At 47.2% G+C, this 19889-nt stretch overlaps 1 protein-coding gene across 5 annotated transcripts in view; it reads right to left on the bottom strand.

Moving 5' to 3' along the window:
- Positions 1-2871: 2871 nt before the first annotated feature.
- The window catches only part of TSC2 (TSC complex subunit 2), a 31504-nt gene continuing 14486 nt past the window's right edge, over positions 2872-19889 (bottom strand). Inside the window, exons 23-42 of one of the 5 annotated variants that reach the window (XM_088537727.1) lie at positions 19619-19712; positions 19253-19355; positions 18935-19029; positions 16636-16767; positions 14750-14914; positions 14012-14164; positions 13743-13855; positions 13186-13383; positions 12483-12698; positions 10742-10810; positions 8530-8690; positions 7671-8173; positions 6739-6814; positions 6241-6327; positions 5811-5997; positions 4634-4773; positions 4346-4424; positions 3588-3679; positions 3283-3381; positions 2872-3055 (exon numbers count right to left, since the gene is read on the bottom strand). In XM_088537727.1, coding sequence (XP_088393853.1) covers positions 2888-3055; positions 3283-3381; positions 3588-3679; positions 4346-4424; positions 4634-4773; positions 5811-5997; positions 6241-6327; positions 6739-6814; positions 7671-8173; positions 8530-8690; positions 10742-10810; positions 12483-12698; positions 13186-13383; positions 13743-13855; positions 14012-14164; positions 14750-14914; positions 16636-16767; positions 18935-19029; positions 19253-19355; positions 19619-19712 — 2930 coding nt within the window. In that variant the 3' untranslated portion in view covers positions 2872-2887. The remainder of the gene's footprint in view (positions 3056-3282; positions 3382-3587; positions 3680-4345; positions 4425-4633; positions 4774-5810; positions 5998-6240; positions 6328-6738; positions 6815-7670; positions 8174-8529; positions 8691-10741; positions 10811-12482; positions 12699-13185; positions 13384-13742; positions 13856-14011; positions 14165-14749; positions 14915-16635; positions 16768-18934; positions 19030-19252; positions 19356-19618; positions 19713-19889) is intronic. The other 4 variants (XM_088537728.1, XM_088537729.1, XM_088537730.1 and 1 more) reach the window with 4 other exon arrangements.

The raw sequence follows: 19889 nt of genomic DNA, 5'->3' as shown, positions 1-19889 counted from the left end.
TCATAGCATCGGTACCGCGTTTGGAACATGTAGATAGGAGACAGAATACTATTGTCAGAGTTATTTAAGGGATGTATTAGCGCTCCGCAGGGGGCTCGGGCCGGAGCGGGAGGCAGCGGCGCTGCAGGGAGCCCTCGCGGCCGCGCTGTCCCCCGCGGCGCTGCCGCCTGTACCTGTTTCGAGGTGTTTCACAGCCCCGTGATGCGGTGAGTGACGGGGGAGGCCGTTGGGATGGGTCGGAGACCCTGTGCTGGGAGAGGCTGAGCGAGGTTGCGGAAGGACGCGCGCTGGGACGGAGGGGGACGGAGCGGCGGGTTGCCGGGACGGGGTGACGCAGGAGGTGCCGAGGGCGGCAGCGCCGCCCTCCCACCGGGAATGAGCAGGGAGCTTGGAGAGGAGCCGGGCTTGGAGAGGAGCCAGGGGCTGCGGCCGCCAGGGATCCCCAGGAAGCCCCCGTGAAGCGGGATTGGGCTCGGAGAGGAGCACAGGGCAGACGCGTTACCCCCAGGGTCTCTGTTCTACGGCTCCCCTCAAAGCCAAAGTCTCCGAGTCTCGGGCTGGACCTCAGAGCGGAGGCGGGAGGGAGTTACCCCCATGCAGGAAAAGCGGCCGCCTTGGTCTGCGCCGGGCGCGGGACGCCCGCGCGGCCTCGGCCACCACCGAGGGGAGGAAGGAGGTTGAGCCCAGGCAGGCACTGGCTTTCAGGTACTTTTTGGGGATTTTCAGGTACTTCTTGCAGTGTTTGGGGGAACTTCAGGTACTCCTTGCAGTGTTTCGGCTTCCCCAAGGGGAGTCACTAAGTCCAAGGTTTGGATCTCGGCCTGCCTCTTCAAGCGCTGTAAAGGCCAAACCAGGAACGTGGGGCCTTATCAGCACCTTGAGCGCAGCTGAGGAAGCTCTGGAGAAGAGGGGCTGGGAGCCCCTTCCAGCCCGGGCTCATTCCTGGGATGTTGTTAGGACGTTCCCAGGCCGGAGGCGGGCGGCAGGGCCGAGCGGGGCGCGGGCGCTTGTGTGAGTGAGTGGATGCGAGTGACTGACCAAGTGCTTCTTCTAAGCAAAGAGGAGCAGAACCGGGATAGGATAGAAGACAACTGCCCTCCTCTTCCTGGCGGGAAGGATGGAGAGCAGCTCTGGAGCCCACAGTGGGTGCTGGGGCAGCCGGGGCCCTCGGCCCGGCTTGGTGGCACCCCTGGTTCCCAGAGGTGCTCGAGGCGGCTCCGTGTTTGGCCCTGGCCTTGACTCACACCCCTGCCCAGCACCTCCTCCTTCTCCCTGTCCATAGGCACCCAGGGCGCCCTTCTTATTTATTGCCTTAAGTCTCACAAAGATGCACCAGTATCAGGCTGCTTCAGCAAATGCTCTATATCCGCTCGTTGAAAAGGGCGAGAGGGACTCTCCCCTCAGCGCTTGTTTTTACAGGAATGGACCGTCATGACCAATACGTAAACTGTTATGTCTGGTTAGCATTTCACTGCAATAAAAGTACCGTATTTTGTAACTGTGTGTGTGGGGGGGTGTTTCTTAAAAAAAAAATGACAAGGTCAAATAAAAGATGACTGCTCAGCCTGGGCTCGTGTGCTGTTGTTGGCGTCGCTGCAGGCCGGGCTCCAGCTCTGCCCCTCCAGCACTCAAAGGGGACAGAGGAATTTCCATTATCACTAGATGCGATTTGAGCTTTGCAGACCAGGCCCAGCTCACCGCTCATACAAATATTTTATTTCCGTGATGCCTTAAACACTCAAAACACAACATCCACGTAGCGTTCCCAGTCTCACCTCAGGGAGTAGCGTCTCTTTTTGCTCCTGGCCTGTCCCCCTGCAGCTCCACAGGCCCTGCCGTGGCCGCGGGCACCGTTCCCAACGCTCACAGCTCGTCACAAAGCAGCAGCTCAGGTACACGGTACGGCCCCGGGCACGCAGGGTAGGGGCCAATGCCCACGACAGGGGCCACATCAGCCCCCAGCAAGGAGCGCTCAGCCTCATTCCCAGCTGCCGCCACCATGCCAAGTCAAGCATCTTTTGGAACAGGGAAGATCATGCGTACGCCTCGGCACACTTACCAGCCGCATAGCCAGGGCCCGGCCTTGTCCTCACGGAGCTGGCAGAAATTCTGCAGCTGACCCAGCTCAGTCCTCGCAGAGTCAGTCCCACGGGTCCGTCTGTCACAAGTGACTGGGACGCCAGTGCGTGCTGCCCCACCGGGGACACCCACAGCCCTGCTCTGCCTTCCGTTTGCAAAACATTCCTGGTGAGTGAGGGAAGCTCGGCCCGAGGCTCCCAAAACTGAGCTGACCTTGCACGTGTGAGCACTGTAATGGGTAGGTAACGTCAGGGTCCAAATTAGCTCCTACCAGAGCTGGCAGCAGAACAAGTCTGGGAATGTGGGGAGCTCAACTGCTGAGGGGCACTGAGGCCTGGAGAAGAGCTGAGACTCCAGGATGCTTGGAAACAGTGACTGGGTTGTCAGTCCTGTGTATTCAATGCTCAATAAAGGCGTCCAGATTCCCCTAATTCCTGCCCCTTCCAGCGCTGTGAAGACATGCAGCCCACACACACACAGACTTGAGGTTTGCTCCCACCAAACCCTGGTGTCAGAAGAGTTTAGAGAAAGTTTTGCAAGGAAGGTGCCAGCAGAGATGAAAGCCTTGAACTAGATCAAGCCCAGTAAAAACAAACCGGCGAGTTGGTCCTCTCAGAGCAGCTGCTGGGGACACGCTGTCCCTGGTGGACATCTGGGGCAAGTGGAGACAAGGAAACACGGTCCAGCCTCATGGCCCAGTTCACATGAAAGCAACAGCGGCACCGCCGCAGCCGTCCCAACTCATCTACGTGCACGTGGCCCACGGAGCCAGTGCGTGGGGCTGGGAACAGCCCCGAGCACCCCGGGGTTACACAAACTCTGTGAAATCATCCACGGAGGAGATGAGCCGCTTCCTCTGCCCCGTCTCGTAGGTGGGTGGAGGGTCTTGAGGTATTTGGGGAGGGGGCTTCGCTGGGGCTGACGGATGCATTTGCAGGGGGAGGCCAGGAGTCTGGTACTGCGTTTCTTCACGTAGCTAAAAGTAAGTCAAATGAGAACTGGTAAGTTCCATGTTTTCCCAAAAGTGTTTGGGAGCAAGTCCACAGCAACATCATCACACGTGTCACCCCTCCCGAGAGCAGATTTCTAAACTTCATGTGTATATTGACCCCCTGAGCTAGTTCTTGCCCCGTTGCATTAAGTCTGCACAGCAGAGCACAGTTACCAACGCTAAGAAAGGAGAATAGAGCAGGTTTTACTCACCCGGTGTCTTAGCCTCTTGATATGACGCAGCCTTGCAATCCACTTGGACGGGTAGGTGTCAGTAGGGTTGGACCGACTATGATGAACCTGGGAAGCCATCTAAGGAGGGAGAAGTAGGGAAAGAAGAGAGCGGACGCTGTAGCCTAATTGCGACAACAAACTGGATGGAACATTTTAGTACAGTTTGTCAGGCACCAAAGGTCTAACTGTTGATGTGCCAACCGTGACTCAAAGGCTCCTTAACAGACAGCACCGGGCAGAAAGCCTCGCTGCTCCGTGGCTCTCCCGGGGCCCGGGGTACTCACGTTAGCGTGCAGGGCCATCTGACGGGCTACAAAGGGCAGGTTCTTATCGGAGATGATCTTAGCAACACTTGTGTCTACGAGTCCCTCCATATCTTCATTTTAAAGAAAAAAAAATAATGTAAAACACAGTTAAGAACAAGAGGAATGTTGCCAGTAATTAAACGTATGGGTAACGTACAAGCATGAGGATTTTCAGCACAGAATCTCAGAAGTTTCCATCAAGCACTACAGCTCCAGTTGAAACAAAACTCACACTGCAACTTTATAAAAGCAGCTCTTAAATTCTGGCTGCTTCTTAAAGGTCTGATGACAGCCTGCTGGGCCCATTATCCCATAAATCAAAGTGGGAGCTAAGAGCACTCCAAAAGTGCCCCTCTGGTTAAGAGGGAAGCAGATGCTGAACTCAGCAAGGAGCCTTGACCAGTCTCCAAGGATCAAGTCCTGCACTGCTGGGAAGGACAATCCTTCCCAGGGATCTCTGCTCCTGTCTCCAAAGGCAATTCCAAGCAGCTGTCAGAGGGATGTGCTGTACTCTGCCGCTGTCTTTAGTTTGATGATAGCATGAGTGGTACCAAGGGAAGATGTCATCTATCTTGGGCCATATTTATGAATAGGACATCCCAAGACTCAGGGCAGCAAACTGGTTTCAGAGGGTTTCTCCTAGAAGGTTTTTACTTTGGAAACACAAAAACGCTCCAAGCTGAAGGCAGTTACTGCACCACGAACAGACTGAGAACAAACACTGGAGCGAGTCCTACCTTTCCGACACTGCAGGGTCACCAGGTTACAGTCATAGTCCAGGGGTGTGATGATCACATGCACGAAGTTGAACTGACCCTAAAGAGAAAACAACAAAACAGCAAAGCACGTTTTACTGGCAGCCATCTCAACCCCTGTGGGTGCCACGTGCTCACACGTGCAAATCCAGCGAGGTAAAAAACCCCCAATCGTGACCTCCACGCTGCCTGCCAAGCTAAGAATGTTCTTAAGCTTTTATAAACAGCAAACATCTGCTTCACAACACACCCACGAGCAGACTCCTGTACCTTTATTGTTCCCAGTTTGAAGTCTTCTCCAGAGTCATTGTAAATGATAGAAACAAAATCATTCCCAAGGTGCCTTTTCTTGTCACAGCGATGTTTATCCAAATCCTTAGTGGGCATCAGAGTAGCAATGTGGAAAATGGCTGAGGAAGAAAGAGAGGAAACCCTTCAGCTGGGCTGGGAAAGCAGTGCTGCCACGGGCCAGAGAGGGACAGGGGCCCTGGCTCAGCAGGGGGCAACGCATTTGTCTCAAAGACACAGTAATGCCAGCACCACATAATCAAAATATATGTATTTTTTTTTTCCCAGAACATGGACCACAATAACCAGCTCTTGGTCACTGAAAGGGGAAGCTTTGGAGGCTCTGCACCTGCCAGCAGGGCTTGTCTCTAGCACCAGGCTCAGAAAAGCACATCATGGGTCTGGCTTTCAGCATGTGCCAGATTGCTACTGGAGTAAGAGCTCTAATCCAGTTAGAGTATCTATCTGTGTCTATAAAAGGAACAGAAGATGAAGACAAGTGCTTCCAAGTTCTTCAGGGCCACAGGAGAGCAGAATCTGCTTCGAAGCAGAGTTAAACACCTGAAAAAGGATTTCCCCTAACGAAGCTCTGCAGAGCCCCGAGCCACAGGCAGTGACATGCAGCTGGCTCCCTGGTTCCTGCTGCCAGATCGACCAGGATGCACGGAGCTGTATGAAAAATTGGGAAGTTCAACACAGCCTGCTGGACCTTACACTGTATCTGCACTGCTTAGTGCTATAGCAGCTGCGTAACGCTGCGATTCAACCAGTAAGAACCACGGATAATGACAACCCTCCTACTGTCAATACTGTTCTGAAGTGAAACTTTCAGCAAATTTTTGGCAGGAACACTGCCCTCAGCTAACAGGTTTCATAGCAGGTCAAGAAGGAACAGCTTATTCTGCAAACCTCTATGTATCACCAAATCAATCTTCGATTGTTCAGATTATTTAATAAGCAAGGAGCATGATTTTTTTTTTCCATAAATAAGGTATGTAGACACCTCCTCAAAGTTTTAATCCACAACATACCAAGATATCAGAGAAAAAGAGAACAGAGCCCCAGGTTGTCTCTACCACACCCCAGGGAAGGAAACGATTTGTGGGACCCACCTTTAAGACGAGCAGAAACCATCCTCCAGCTTCTGGAGCCATCTTACCTTGCATAATGTCATCATGCCAGCAGTATGTGAACTGCCCATCCTCCCCACACACGTCCAGGCCACCAAGGTAAATTTTATCAGGCTGACAGTCTTTGAGCTCAATGAGCTTCCCCAACCCCGTCAGGAACTCTGTGTAGCGATAGGATCCGTGTTCGTTTGACAGAATGGCAATTTCATTGTTGCTCTAGGAAATACAAAACACAAGAGTCCCACAGTGCAAGGCAAGACGTCTCCATCGACTGGAGCAACCAGGGTCTTCCCTGCTAAGAGGGGCTTCCCCCGGGCTCCTGCTTTGGCAGGTAGGACAGCAAGATGTTTCCTGCACAGACAGACCCAGAGTCACTCAGACTGCACAACTGCTCCTTGGCCTTCAGCTCCATGCTGAAATGGACCCCTTGAACAATTAAGGCATTTGCACACAACTCACCTGGCCTTCTCCAACATAGAGCACTGCAATCTTGTGCGTGTCGTAAGAAGGAATTTGATCCAGGAGCTGCACCGATCTTTCAAATGTCTGCAATCAAAACATTCGGCGTATCTTTAAGCAGCAGTTATCTCCAAACAGCGTCACCCTCCCCAGAACCTCCTCGGGATAGTGGCACGCTACACACAGACTGTGAGGGTACAAGGAGCAAGGAAAGATTCCCGACTTTTGCTAATCAACTCAGCACTCATCTCAATGAATGTTGCCCAATTCTGCTCTACAAGAGGCCATGGGCACTGGCTTAGGGAACAGAGCTGCCCTACATGGCACCTACGGGGCTTCTTTTTCTTGAGATTAATCTGGAAAACTGCATGGATTAGATGCATCCATCACTATAAATTAAAACACCTCTTCATCTCAGCTGCAGGCATGAAAAATTATGCACCAAGTTTTATGTTACAAAAAATAACCGGATATATTAATTAATACACCCTTGCCTACCTCATTTGGCAACAAAAGGGGCTTGTTGTTTTCATCTCCAAAGAAGGGCGAGTGGTATAACTGTAAAAACACAAAGCTGGAGGGGGGGGAAAAACAAGCCCCGTTATCATAAGCAGTAAATCCATTTTAATCTGTTGCATATAAGAACATTGTATAGAGAAGAAAAAGAGAGGAAATTACAGTCCTAGCAGAGTATTATTCATGTTTTAAAGACACTTTAAGTGCCTGGACTACCTCCTGTTGAGTAGAAACCCATGTCAAAATCTGTCATTATCTCAAGCAGTGGCAGCTGCACAAATTCCTTATCCAACAGGCACTCTCTATGCAGGATGAAGGAGTGGGAAGGCACTCCTGCATCACAGTTATCTGACATATTTTTAGTCTAGAAGATAAGCCATTTTTCAGAGACTTGGATTTTACAAAATTAACCTGCCATCAAGAAGGCAGCTGTCTCATGCCATAGTTTTGGGCAATGTCAATATCCCACATTTGAAAAGCAGCTCTTCCAGCCACCCATCCTTCCTTGTGCTGAGTACTTTGCACTTTGCATTTCTGAAAAGCAAGGCTAGCAACCCACCCCATTCACAGCTCAATTAACTCTAGGTGACCTGTACTCAAGCCACAGACACTCACTGGTACTCCAAATTAGGAAAGAGTAGAATCATTAGGAAAGAGTAGAATCATCAGAAAAATATTAATCTATTTCTCTGATTAGTTAAGAGATTTATTTCCTAAGATTGCAAAATTATTTTCGTGGTAGTGTGTTCACTACGTCTGTATTCAGGACCTGAAATAACAGGCTACTAGTCCTTCTTTTATCCAGACACTGTTTTGTCTCTCTTAAAAAACCCCCGGGCCACTTGGAGCAAACCCAGCTGCGGCTCCCGCAGTTTCAAGCTCTACGTTGCTTCCGACGTGCCCCTCCAACCCACCTGGGGTTTATTCCCGGTACTTTCTCCGCGTTGGAGGCCGCGGTTCTGCTCTTGAAGGCCTCCCTCTCGATGCGTTTGCCCCTCCTCGAGGGCGCCGAGTCGGAGATGGTGTAACCGCGGGGCCGGTGCCCGCCGGGCGAGCGCGGCGAGGTGGCCGCCCCGCTGCCATCCAAGCCCCCCGGCCCGGCCGCTCTGGCATCCTCGCCCCGGCCCAACCAACTTCCCAGCCCTTCCCCTTCCAGGTTCCCAGACTGAGATTTGGATTTCACTTCTGTGCTCAGCCTTCTCGTCACTTCTCTGCCATTGGCGTCTTTGAGAACCTCCTGCAGCGTCTGCAGCTCAGGGGAGGAGCTCGACTTGCTGAGCGGCTGGGACGGCTGGAAGGAAAGTTCCTCCAGCGTCCGGCTGTCCTCCGAGGGGAGGGCTCTCCCGATGGGAATGCCGCCTTCCACCAGGTCTTCTGATTTCAGAGATTTTTCCTCTTGACTAGAGGTTGAGGAGGACTTAAAAGAAAACAAACAAAGATGGACAATTTTCCCAATAAGTAAAATAAAAGCTGGCATGGTAGTATCTGAAACACCCCCAAACACTTTCAGTAAAAGATGGGCAGAGAAGTCCCCAAATACAAAGAAATGCACATGGATGACCCTGCATAAAACAGGTATTTACTGCTGCTGTTCTCTGTGTTCTCCCTTGTGAACCACCCAAACTCTCAACCATAGCTGCATTTTGGTATCACTAATGAATTCCTACAGGGTATAACACAGTGGGGGACTCGGCTGAGCACAGGCAGATCTCCAGCGCCCAAAGATGAGGCTGGAACACAGGACAGAATTGGCAGGCTGCTGCTTCTCCTTACCCTGCTGTAAGACTCCTGGGGTTTACCAAACCTCTCCTCGTTCAGGACCTGGTCAGGGCATCCAGCCTCAAAATCTTCACTCTCCGGAGACTCAGCAGGGGAATCCGTTTCCTTCAGCTCCACTTCCAAGGGGCTCCCTTCCTCCAGCACAACCGCTGACTCTACCGAGACACAACGCACAAGAGGCCAAGTCAGCAAAGAGGCACAGGCTGGCAGGACTCCATCCTTTCCTCTGAAGTACCAGCCTTTTCCCTATGGGATTTCAATGGAAGGCCATGTTGGATGTGTGGTCTAGTTCTTTGATCTCAGACTTGTTCCTGGTTTCCCTTTTGCACAGAATAACTGAGCAACTTACCCTTAAAGCAAAGGGCTGCATCTGCTTTTGTCAAAATAAGTGCAGTTGTTTCCAATTGTTACTGATGAACAAGCAGGGGAGAGAATGAAGAAAATGGGACCTTGGGCACATCAATACTCAGTTATCAGGACAGACAGTAACTACAGAGATGCGTGAAAATAAAAGACTAGCATTAAAAGTCCATTATCATCCAGGCAAGGAAGACATCAGTTCTGTGCAACTATGCAAAAGAAAAGGTCTTTCTTGCATTGAAATGCAATGCTCCTGTGCCTGAGAGCAGCCTAGAAGGAGAGATGTTTTACTAGGAGCCATTTACTTGCAGGTTGGCAGTTTTCCTAGTATGTCTCAGCAGAAGCAAAATAATTCAGCCTCAGACACATGAAAAGACAAGAGAGGGAGAGTAATACATGCACTGCCACAATACTGGGAAACCTGCACGTGGCGTCTGCTCAGACAAATGGTTAATGACCCACACCGACAAGAAAGCTCCTGGAAGCCCTGCCTATGGTGGAGGAGGTTATCACAGCACATAACCTTGTCCCTGCTCCAGGCAGAACCCTGACCCCAGGGCTGAGTCTGACCAAAGGCTCTTCTTGACCTCGCTTTTTATTTTTTTTTTTTTGTCCTGAGGAAAAGGCTGGAGAACAGGAGGCTTCCCGTTACGCACACAAGGGACTGGAAGACCAATCTGAAAGGCCAAGATTTGTTTTCCAAAGTAAAAATAAATAAATAAATTAGCACAGACACAAAAGAAAAATAATCAGCAAAAATAAAAATTACTAAAGCAGCTTTTTTTTTTTTCCTGGATTGATTTCAACTCGCAGGACCAAAGTTATTTCAAAGAAGCAATTAAGAGTTAGCATCGCACACACATACCTTCTAAAAAACGTGCTGATCTGGTTAGCTGTCCAAGCCAGAACACACCTGCATATACCCAGTGCTTCCAAGCTTCCCTAGCTCTTACACTGCTGCCAAGATTGCTGTGTTTTTAAATAATGTGCACGCTCACTAATTGCACTGTAGGTGGGAACAAAATAGTATGAGCGAAGAGAAGTATAGAAAAATATTTTACTGCAGCATCTTTGTGTTGCTTTAATAGGCCTGAACAAGAACAAGCAGTTAGGAGTACCCTGCTGCTCTGCAGAGAACTTTCCACCAAGGGAAAGAAGGGGGAAGGAAATTTCAACCCTTTCATTAAAATCACAAAGCACTGCAGATCATCAAAGCAACGCAGGTGCGGTGCTCGTGAGGTAAGCAATTTGATTTCCACATTATTTATTTAGGAAAACTATTTTAATGAAGTAGAGAAAGATTTTATGCTATCCATCTATGTAGACTCTGCAAAGCTACAATTATCAGATTTCCCCATTGCAACCAGCACCCACTGTAACATGAAACAGCATCAGATTTTGTGGCCAGTTTTCTGTGGGCCAAGCAGTTTGGGACCTCATTTCAGAATAGCTCTTCCTATCACATACACGGTGTTATTCCCAGAAATGGGAGCGTTCCAAATTAGCAGAACACAAAGCCAATTGTAAAATAAAGCTGAAAATAAATAATTCCATTAAGACACTCAGACATTTTGATGTGTCATTTAACACTGTGCCTCCTGACTCCCAACCCACCCCAGCTAAAACACAAGTTGTCTTAAGTTGGCATCTGCACTTGCAAATGTTGGATCTGGCTTGGACTTCTTCATGCTAGTCAAGATCCCATTTGTTGAGAGTAATGAGACCGGGTACAGACAGGAGACATGAAAGGGGAAAATGAAGTATGAGGGAAACATTTTCTATGAATCAGAGGTGTTCTTCTATGGCAATACTTTTTTTTTTTTTCCTTAAATATATATAAATATACCTGCCCAGGATATGCTCCTGTGCAACTTCCCTTGACAACTGGACTGGTACATGGAAGAGAAAGAGGCCACTGCAAAGGGAAATCAAGTGAGCAGCTACATCAAAAGGAAGGAGAGACTATATGAAAAATTAAAAAGCACAGAGTTTAAAATGTAACCAAGAACCTATTTAAAAATAAATTAAAAAAAACAAATAAATAAATAAAAAGCAGACCAAAGGAAAGAACAAGCTGGGATAAGCTCACTAGATGCCAATGGGATTCTTTCAGGGTAGAGGGTCTCACCATGACTAGGGAGGCATAAACACATTCAAACAACCAGACCCAAGCTGCTCTCTTGGAAGAATGCATCTTAGCTTTTAGAGCTAGAAAATGGAGAAGCCCTTGGAGATATCCTAGCACAAGCCAGAAACAAGGGTGGGCTTTTCCTAAGCCACATACTTTTCACAAAAGATCATTTTTAAACACACAGAAGACTGAAGAGTAGAAATACAGATAAAGATTTACACAGTTTTTGCCTCTAAAAAGGCTAAAAGAGAGCAACACATATATGACCCAAAACATTAATTTGTCAGGCAGTTCCAAAAATTCTACAGGAATTTGAATTCTTGCTAATGTAGAAGTTGCATTACCAAGAACACGGCTTAAATAATTTTCCTGAGAACTGCCCTGGGACTGACATTTAAGTAGGTGCTTCTTTTAACTAATCTATTAATGTTTATGCGCCACAAGATCTTAAAGGTCAATGAAATTGTTCACAGATAAGATTTTTTTCAAAGGTATCATTTAATTTTAGCTTGAATTTTTACGCCTTACACACCCTGAAACCTTAAAATCATGTTTTGCCAAAAAGGTCTTGGTGAGGTTGTTTAAAGCAAGCATTTTTATTGGCTTTCCAAACAACCTACACTATTAATGTCACCTCCAGCCAGCTGTGCTAGCTCTAGCAATGCCGAGAGCCTCAGGCAGTTTCAGGTGTTGATGATCACAGCCCTGAGCTGTACAAGGCTCCCAAAATCCAGTTGTTGGTCCAAAGAGGCCTCTCAGCATTAACAGCCCCTGCAGAAGTGAGCTAGTGCTCATGTCACCAGGCAGCAGAGTCAACATAGTGACACGTTGAGGCTGTTGTTAAAGCCATCAAAAGAAACTTAAGTGATGAGTTAAGAAACTCAAATGCCTGAGTCTAAAGGCCAAACAATCCTTTTAAAAGGGAATATATTCACAGCAAACAGGACTGACATGCTGACATGTCTCACACTGTAAAAGACAGTGGCAAACACACACTGAACGGCAAGGTTGGTATTAGACCATTCTCCCAGGAGCCCAGTGCTGTCAGCAGCCAAAAAAGCTCCGTCCTAAAGACAAATGGAAATGGAAACACTGCACAGGAAGTTCCATCCACACAGAGGAAGCCCAGATCAGTCCCAACCATGTGGGAAAGGGAAAACATCCATGGCTTTTGCATCTTCACCAGCGGAACATTTAGCATGACACTCAATACTCCTCCAAAGAAGCTATTTTTTAAGTGACTTTTTTTCCCAATGGAATATTAGAAGCAAGGAGGAAGATAATTTTTATCCTGAACACTTTCTGCTATGGAGAAGAACTGATTTCTCTTCTCCTCACTACGTTATTCCTCATGCTGCTAGCTTTACTGTTCTAGAAGACCTGCAGTAACTCCAGCTGACCTTGAACAGGCCAGTGGCAGCTACGTTGGACATGCTGCTGGCCAGACATCTCTCACCTGTATTGGAGCGCTGCAGAAGGGATGGTTTGGCTGTCCCAGTGGCCAAGCTGGAGGATGGGACAGAGAGGGATTTATAGAGAGCTGTTTCTCGGTGCTCCTTGAACCGCTCTGCAGCCATGAGCGCATTGGAGAGCTCTTGCAGGGGCATATTGTTGATATCTGAAGAAAAAGGACTGAGCGGGTTCTCCAGGCTCATTAGCCAGCTCGTGTTACCTGGTGAAGACAGTTAGGAAAGAGCATTCAGTACTTCCACTCCAGAAAGCTTCAATTTTTAACCAGACAGGAAGTTTTACCTTCCACATTTCTTTCCCTAACACGAGATGCAAGGAGGCACTCTAGCTGTAAGCCTTATTCATCCTGCATCCAGGATGTGAGGCAAAAACACAGCTCAGACAGATTTTCAAGAAAGAACATGGTGCAGTGCAAAAACAGGAGGCACGAAGTAAGTCTGACATGATCTGGCTCTATTTCTGTAACAGCATTTGATCTGCAAATATAAGCTCTCACTTCAGTCTTTTCACAGCTCTTTTATAGCTTTAAAACACTAAAGAAAGATTCCAAAGAATCAAGTATCAGAAGTGTTAATTTCAAAAGGCAGAAGAGTCTACCATTTGCACTAAATATGATTTTTTCTTCTCCATCAGGCTTCAGTTCCTTAGCTAATCAAAAAATACCCACTCCACACCCAGGCCAAGAATACCTGTGGGCCTGCGCACGAGGATTTCTGCCCAGCCCTGTGTCAGCAGAGGGACGTACGCAGCCAAATTTGCCTTTTCTTTCTGCAGAGGTGTCTGTGCCGGAGGGTTTGTCTTCTCTGTTCGAGGTGCAGGAGCAGGAGGACTCTGAATCCCTTGGGAAGCCGAACTGTCTAAAGCACCAACACGTAAGGCATGGCCACCTAGCAGAAGCACAGAACGGAAAGGAGAGCCATGTTTAGTTAGCACTAAAATTACCTCAGAACAGGAAGTCTAGCTCCTCTAGCACCTGAGCTCACAATATTAGCAACTTAAAAGAATTCTGTGCTGCTTTTAAACCACCAGGTTAGCTAATACAGTGGACTCACTGCAAAAGCTCACCACTGACACCACTGCCAGAGCTTCCTGCATGGAGCAGCAAGATGAGAAGCACCTCCCGAGGCCACCAGCTGCTGCTGGCCCTCTCCAAAACACAAGACAGCCCCGATTCTCAAATGAGGTGACACCCAAGTCTACTACTCAGACCCAAGAGCAGCTGTAAGACTCCAGGTTAGGAACTTACCGGACATGGATCTGACTCTGTTGCGAGAGCTCCTGCAGACCTGCTGCCCAGCTTGAGACTCTAGCTTTGCTGGAGCTTCTTTAGTCTGTCTCACTTGTGAAACAGGGTCTGAGCTGTGGAAAAAGAACAGTGTTACTGAGAGAGCAAACAATCACGCTGGACAAACAAGAGTTCTCTTTAATTAAGAGGAACGACTAAAAGGATTTGGCATAACCATGGTTTAACTGACTTTGCTAGGTGGTATTTCTAGAAATAGTAGCAGAGTTTACCTTGATTCTGTACTGCTTTGGAGCTCTCCAGAGTCTAGGCCAAGCAGAGACCTTGTCCCTGTTCCAACACTCGTAGTGATAGTCACGAGCTTGTTACCAACCAGCCACGTCTTCGTCCTTCCTCCAGCCAGCAGAAACTCGCCCACAGGAGACCTGGAGACACGTTTGTAGGAACACACTCTCAGCCTCACTTTAGGTATGTCGCAGATCCTGCTTTCCTCCTTCTTCTGGTGTCTTTTAACTTCCTGCCCCAACTCTGACCAATGTACACATTATCCATTGGAATAGGGGCTGAGCTGCTTCAGGATCAACTGACAGCAGTGCTACTGCTGGCCCCCCGGACACGCATTAGGAGAGCAGGGGAAGGCAGCCTGAGCCTCCCTCTGGGAGGGATCAGCAAGGAAAGTAAACGCCCTTGGGCTGAATCCAGCTGGCTGGACACTCAGCACTGTCACCAAGAGGGCCACTGTCACACGGAGGCAGAGCACAGCACTGCTCAGGGACAGCAGGTCACCAGAGCCAGCACAGCGCCTCCGCTGGGACAGCCAGGGCTGAGCCCAAGGCTGGCTGGCTCCAGTGCACTTCTCTCACCTAACTTCATATTTATCTGCAAGGAACAACGCCAGAGCCTGGCTCTGCCACGGCCTTGAGCACAAAACAGTCATTTTCCACTAAAATAAAGTGAAAGATGAAGCTCAAATGGAAACCCCTCTCCAGCGGCCAGGGCCTGACCCCTACCTCTTAGGTACTGCAGTGAAGTTTGAGAAGACGTATCGGGCCATCATATCCAGACAGGTCTCGGTGAGCTCCAGGTGGAGATTTTTTAAATTGTCATCAGCCTGAGCCATTGAATTTTCATCGGCAGAGCCCAGGCTTGAGCTAGTGATAGATGTTTGTATCCGACTAGAAGAGAATGTTTCCAACTGACAGATCACATTGCAAAACACTGTCCCTGTCACCCAAAAGACTGTAAGATGCAGGGCAACCTGCAATACATGCACTGGCCAGAATAGAGAGATAGCCAAACTTAAACCCCAGAATACAGTCAAGATATTTTTGGATCACCCTCATACTGCACTTTGTAGATTGTCACTGTAGAATGCAGATTTTTACTTTACTTTGAGAAATACTTAAATGTCCATCAACCAACTAGTGATGTTGGGTGGCTCATGGGCAACTGCATCAGCGAGCGAGTGGCAGCACCATGCTTTGCATTTGCTATCTACAGCGAGGACAAGCACCCCGTGACACAGGCAACCTGCAGGGCTTCCCAGGCAACGGGCTGCCCATGAGCCGTTAATTATAACTCTGTGGTTTGCTTTTTTTCTCTGTTGCATCCTTCACATATTTTCTTTTTTTTTCCTCCAAACAAGTTCAATTGGTATGTAACACCTAATTTGATTTGAAAGAGAAAAAAAAATTGCACTCTGAACAGTAGATTTGCACAACAATAGAGAGTAATTTTGCCTGCAAACTGAGTTAGGAATGGAATTTGAAACAATCAATTGCAAAAGCTGGCTGGGTTGCAGTAGCTTTATAAAGACAACTCCTTGTGCCATCGTAATACAAGCCAGGTTTAAGTATGGCCAAATTGTCATGACATGGGAACCTCTTTGTCTTGTTTAAGGATAAATACCTGAACTTTCAGTTGCTACAACTTACATATAAGTACCAGGGAAGATAGTCAATAATACACTAACGGGGACATTAGAGAATGAAGTGCCAGAAGTATATCCAATCCGGAAATACAGCAAATCCAGTCACTTCAGCATCACTGCCCCAAATAAAATACAGTCAAAAGTACATAAACAAACAGAAAAACTCTACTGCCAGAAGAAAATATGTTCCCTATAGATTAAAGCACAAATCCTGAAGTTCAGATTTTCAACCAATATGTTATAGGTAACAAATTAACATTCAAGGGCACAGATCTTAAGATCTTTAAGAAACTAGAATATTTTTTTTGTCTTTCATTTGAGCAAATTAATGCCCGTGCTCACTGTGATCAAAACCCCTTTTTTTCTCATTAGCCATGAAAGCAATGGCTTCGTATACATTTCACCCTCCACTCCTCTGTGGAGCAATAAGCTAAGGCTTCACAGAGAGTCACTTTAGACTAAAATACTTCATCAGCTCTCTTTACTCACAGAACAGGTCCCAAGAAAGGGCCAAAAACATTCCTCGCTTTGAGGAAGGCTGGCACATCAGTTTGCAGAATATCAAGACCCTCCTATGTCGAGTCACTTCCTAGAATGCTTAAGTTTTAGTGAATTTTTAGACAAGGATTCTCATTTGCACAGAATGCAACCTTTTTTTTTTTTTTGGTGCATCATCTTTACTTTGGAATGGAATTTTTTGCCGCTAAAGCATCAGAGAATAGGGCAAAGTAAACACCCCCAGCACAGGGCGTGATGTGACAATCCAGCAGCTGGCCCTGGGAAGCCACGGAATACCCATGACACCTTCCCAAAACCTAGACTGCAGCTAAGACCAGATCTTTAATAGCCTAATGCAGTCATGCAAGCATCCCCACATGCAAATCCACCCTGTTTCCACCCGCCCTTGCAGTAATATTTCCAAGTGCTGAACTGCTCTTGGATTTTCCCCATTTAAAGTGCCTCTACCTGCGGACCACATGTTCAGACACACTGATGCTGCGGGATCGGAAGGCATCAACTGCAGAGGATTCTTTCAGCTCTTTCACTGGAGGAGAGTTATTCAAGCCTTGCTTTGCATTTTTGGCTAGTCTTAAACTACTAGGTGGAGAAGCACCAAGCCCCAAAAGAGGTCACAGGAAGGGAGGAAATCATTGTAGGGATGAAGGTTGAAAGGTCACAGGCCACAGGGTCAATATTGGGGGATCCCGGAGGGTGATATAAAATAAAACAAATGCCAAAAAAGGAAAACAAAAATTAAAACATACAAACAAGCAGAGCCGAAAGCATTAAAAAAGACAAACCATATTTTGAAAACAAGATTTTAAACGTGCTACAAAACAAATGAAATTAGTACAAGTTAAAACAAAACTGATCGAAATGACAGTTGGAATACTACGCTGTCTTAAAGAAAGGCAAAAGCATCTGAATGCAAATCTGACACGGGAGGAGATTCAGCCCTTCTGAAGGAGATTTATCCTTCTTGCGCCATATGGATGGAACGGCAAGAGGACAAACGTCCTTTGGGCTGTTGCTGACTGTGTGATGCTTTTCTGCCAGTCTTATTTCAGGTGCCTTGTGGAAACCCATTTGACTTTCAGCTAGAACAGAAATGAAGGATGGTGTTCACACTGTCAGATGCCAATTGCATCTGTGAGACAGCAATTAACTTCTCAGAGGCACTTTAATTAGGCAAGGTGAAATTCATGCCTGTCGGAGTGCTAATCAGGACACAACGGTTGGACCATCAGCTTGTATCAGTGTATACGAGATCCAAATACTTATTTAATCTGTCTGGCTCTTTCTGAACATGACTTGTCAGCAGTCCCGCTTCAGGGAATGATTACACAGTCAGTCCATGTAGGGATCAGATCTATTTCTCCTTCTCTTCTCCTCCCAGGCATCTCTGAGATGACATTCGGGCCACAGATGGAGATGTGACCACAGAGAGCACAGGCTTACACTGAGATACCATCTCCAGCAACACCACGCCACCCAGAAACCTGGGAATCGCCTCCAGCTCTGGCACCTTACCTAAAGTACATGCCTGCTTTCCTGACCTTAGTGATTCAAATAACATTTCCTCAAGCAAAGGTATCTGCTAGAAGCTGTTTCCTCTCGTCACCGCTGCCCTGGCGCCTCAGCTGCTGCCTGAGCACAGCAGCCTACAGTCCCTAACAGGAATTCTGTGGAAAGGGATCCAACAGCGTTAGCCAAAGCAACAGCCTTTTGATACAGTAGTATTCCAACCTGGTTGAATTAAATAGGTGTTGAAGAAAGATCAGTTGAAATTCTAACTTGAGACAAGTGGCAAGAAGCACCTCCTCCAAATTTCTCGATGAAAGCAGAGGGGATGGGATAGATGAAAACACAAAACAGCGTTTACAGCTACAGCACGAGGGCAAGGATGGTGTTTCTTCATTGCAAGGTACTCACTGAGCCTTGCAGTTAAAGTAGAGGCACTTTCCCCAGGGTTCAAATACCACTGTATGCTTACTGCATGTAAACCCTAAAGCAAGTTAAGTGAACCAATTTAGGTAAGCCCTGCAGGTAAAAGGACACTGGAGGCTCCCAGTAAGCTTTCCAGGCAATATTCTCCCATCTCTGCAACGGTGCTTTGAAATCCTGCTGGCAAGGTGCATTTTCACTTCTGAAGACAACAGGGCTTTGCACTAAACTCACAAACTGGTTTCAAGATTCCGAACAGGATCAGGCAATGCAGGTAAACAGATATCCCACCCCAGCCCTTGTACATTGACTTGGCAGATAGCACTAAGGAAAAGCACAGCACTGGCTCACTCGGTGTATACGTGTTGCTAAGCATAACAATTTCTCTGGCAAGCATTTCCATGGTCATTACAGGTGAACTGTTAAAAAGAGTTAACACTATCAATATGGATGTAGACATTCCCTTCTCCCTCACTTCAGTTAGCACCACACTGATACGTATCAACATGAAAGAAACGGTTTCAAAAATAAATAAATAGATAAACTAAAGCCCACACCTTACCTTACTGTCAATCTTATATAACAGCTAGGGACACCCTCCTCTGCACTATCACACTGTCAGCTTAGTTTGATTCCATTGTCTTGCCTGTCTATGTCAAGGGATTGGTAAAAGACACACCTAAAGAGGTTTACTTTGCTTGCTTAATTCCACTATCAGATTTTGGATAACTAAACGCACCCTTCTCCAGAAAAACAGAGGGAAGGGTGTGACCACTAAAACAGGGAACTGGATCCAACACTGGATTCAAATTCAATTTACCTTTTTGGCCTCTCGTTCAGGCTTGTACTACGAGCCCTGAAACTGTCCTTCTCTGGTGTGTCATCAAAGGAGAGGAGGACATTTGAGCGTAAACCCTGCCAATTGAGACAAACAGGTAACAGTTTCAATGATTAGGACTCAGAGTTGAAAAACTACAATCATGGGCCAATGCCCAAAACTCAAATTTAGTTTTGGAAAAAGATGTTGACAAGAAAAGAAGAATCATTCTGGTTTCAGATAGAACCTTTGCACTGCTCAGGGCAGTTTTTAAGACATCTTTTTCACTGTGTGTTATTGCAATTCCATAGTATCCATTACCTTCGTAATATAAGGGACAAAGTCCTTCCGGAAGGGAAGTCGACATCGGATGAACCACATCGCTATCACGTGATGGGCGAGGCAAACAATGTACTGGTTAAACCTAAAACAGCAAAAGGCCTCCACAGAGTTTAATGCTGTAATACAAAGGCTTCCTATTCCAGGATTGAACAGGGTGATTTTTCTATTAGGGAAATGTTAGTTTAATAAGGTTAAAATAATTAAAAAAAAAACTCAAGGGTTCAGTATAAACAAATATTTTGCCCAAGCTGAGCATGGCCCTCCTTTAGAAAAAGGCTGAAGATACCAGAATAAACAACGTCCCATAAGCAACCAAATTAAGAAGAATACTAGCTATGAACGTACTTGGAAGGGTTTGTGTATGGTAGGGAGATGGCAAACACGCTGGCATACTGCTCTGCTGCAAAGTTCCTGTAAAGATGAGGCAGCCTCGCCAGAGCTGGAACCGTTCCAGGAGGAAAAACAAACACACACAAAAAGAAACAGGTGAAGCCTGTCTGAACGTGGGCTACTCTCTACCACAACTCGCTTTAGTCCAAATTATTTGGTTACTTCTCAATCAGCAGCTGACTTGGAAGTTAACATCATGCTGTAATTCCATAATTGCAGTGTTTAA

Source organism: Tinamus guttatus, unplaced genomic scaffold (assembly GCF_059628265.1).
Source record: "Tinamus guttatus ecotype Peru unplaced genomic scaffold, ASM5962826v1 Tinamus_guttatus_pri_ptg000861l, whole genome shotgun sequence".
Taxonomy (NCBI): Eukaryota; Metazoa; Chordata; class Aves; order Tinamiformes; family Tinamidae; genus Tinamus; species Tinamus guttatus.
Note: the sequence above shows the minus strand (reverse complement) of the source record. Positions and strands in the feature narration are given on the sequence as shown.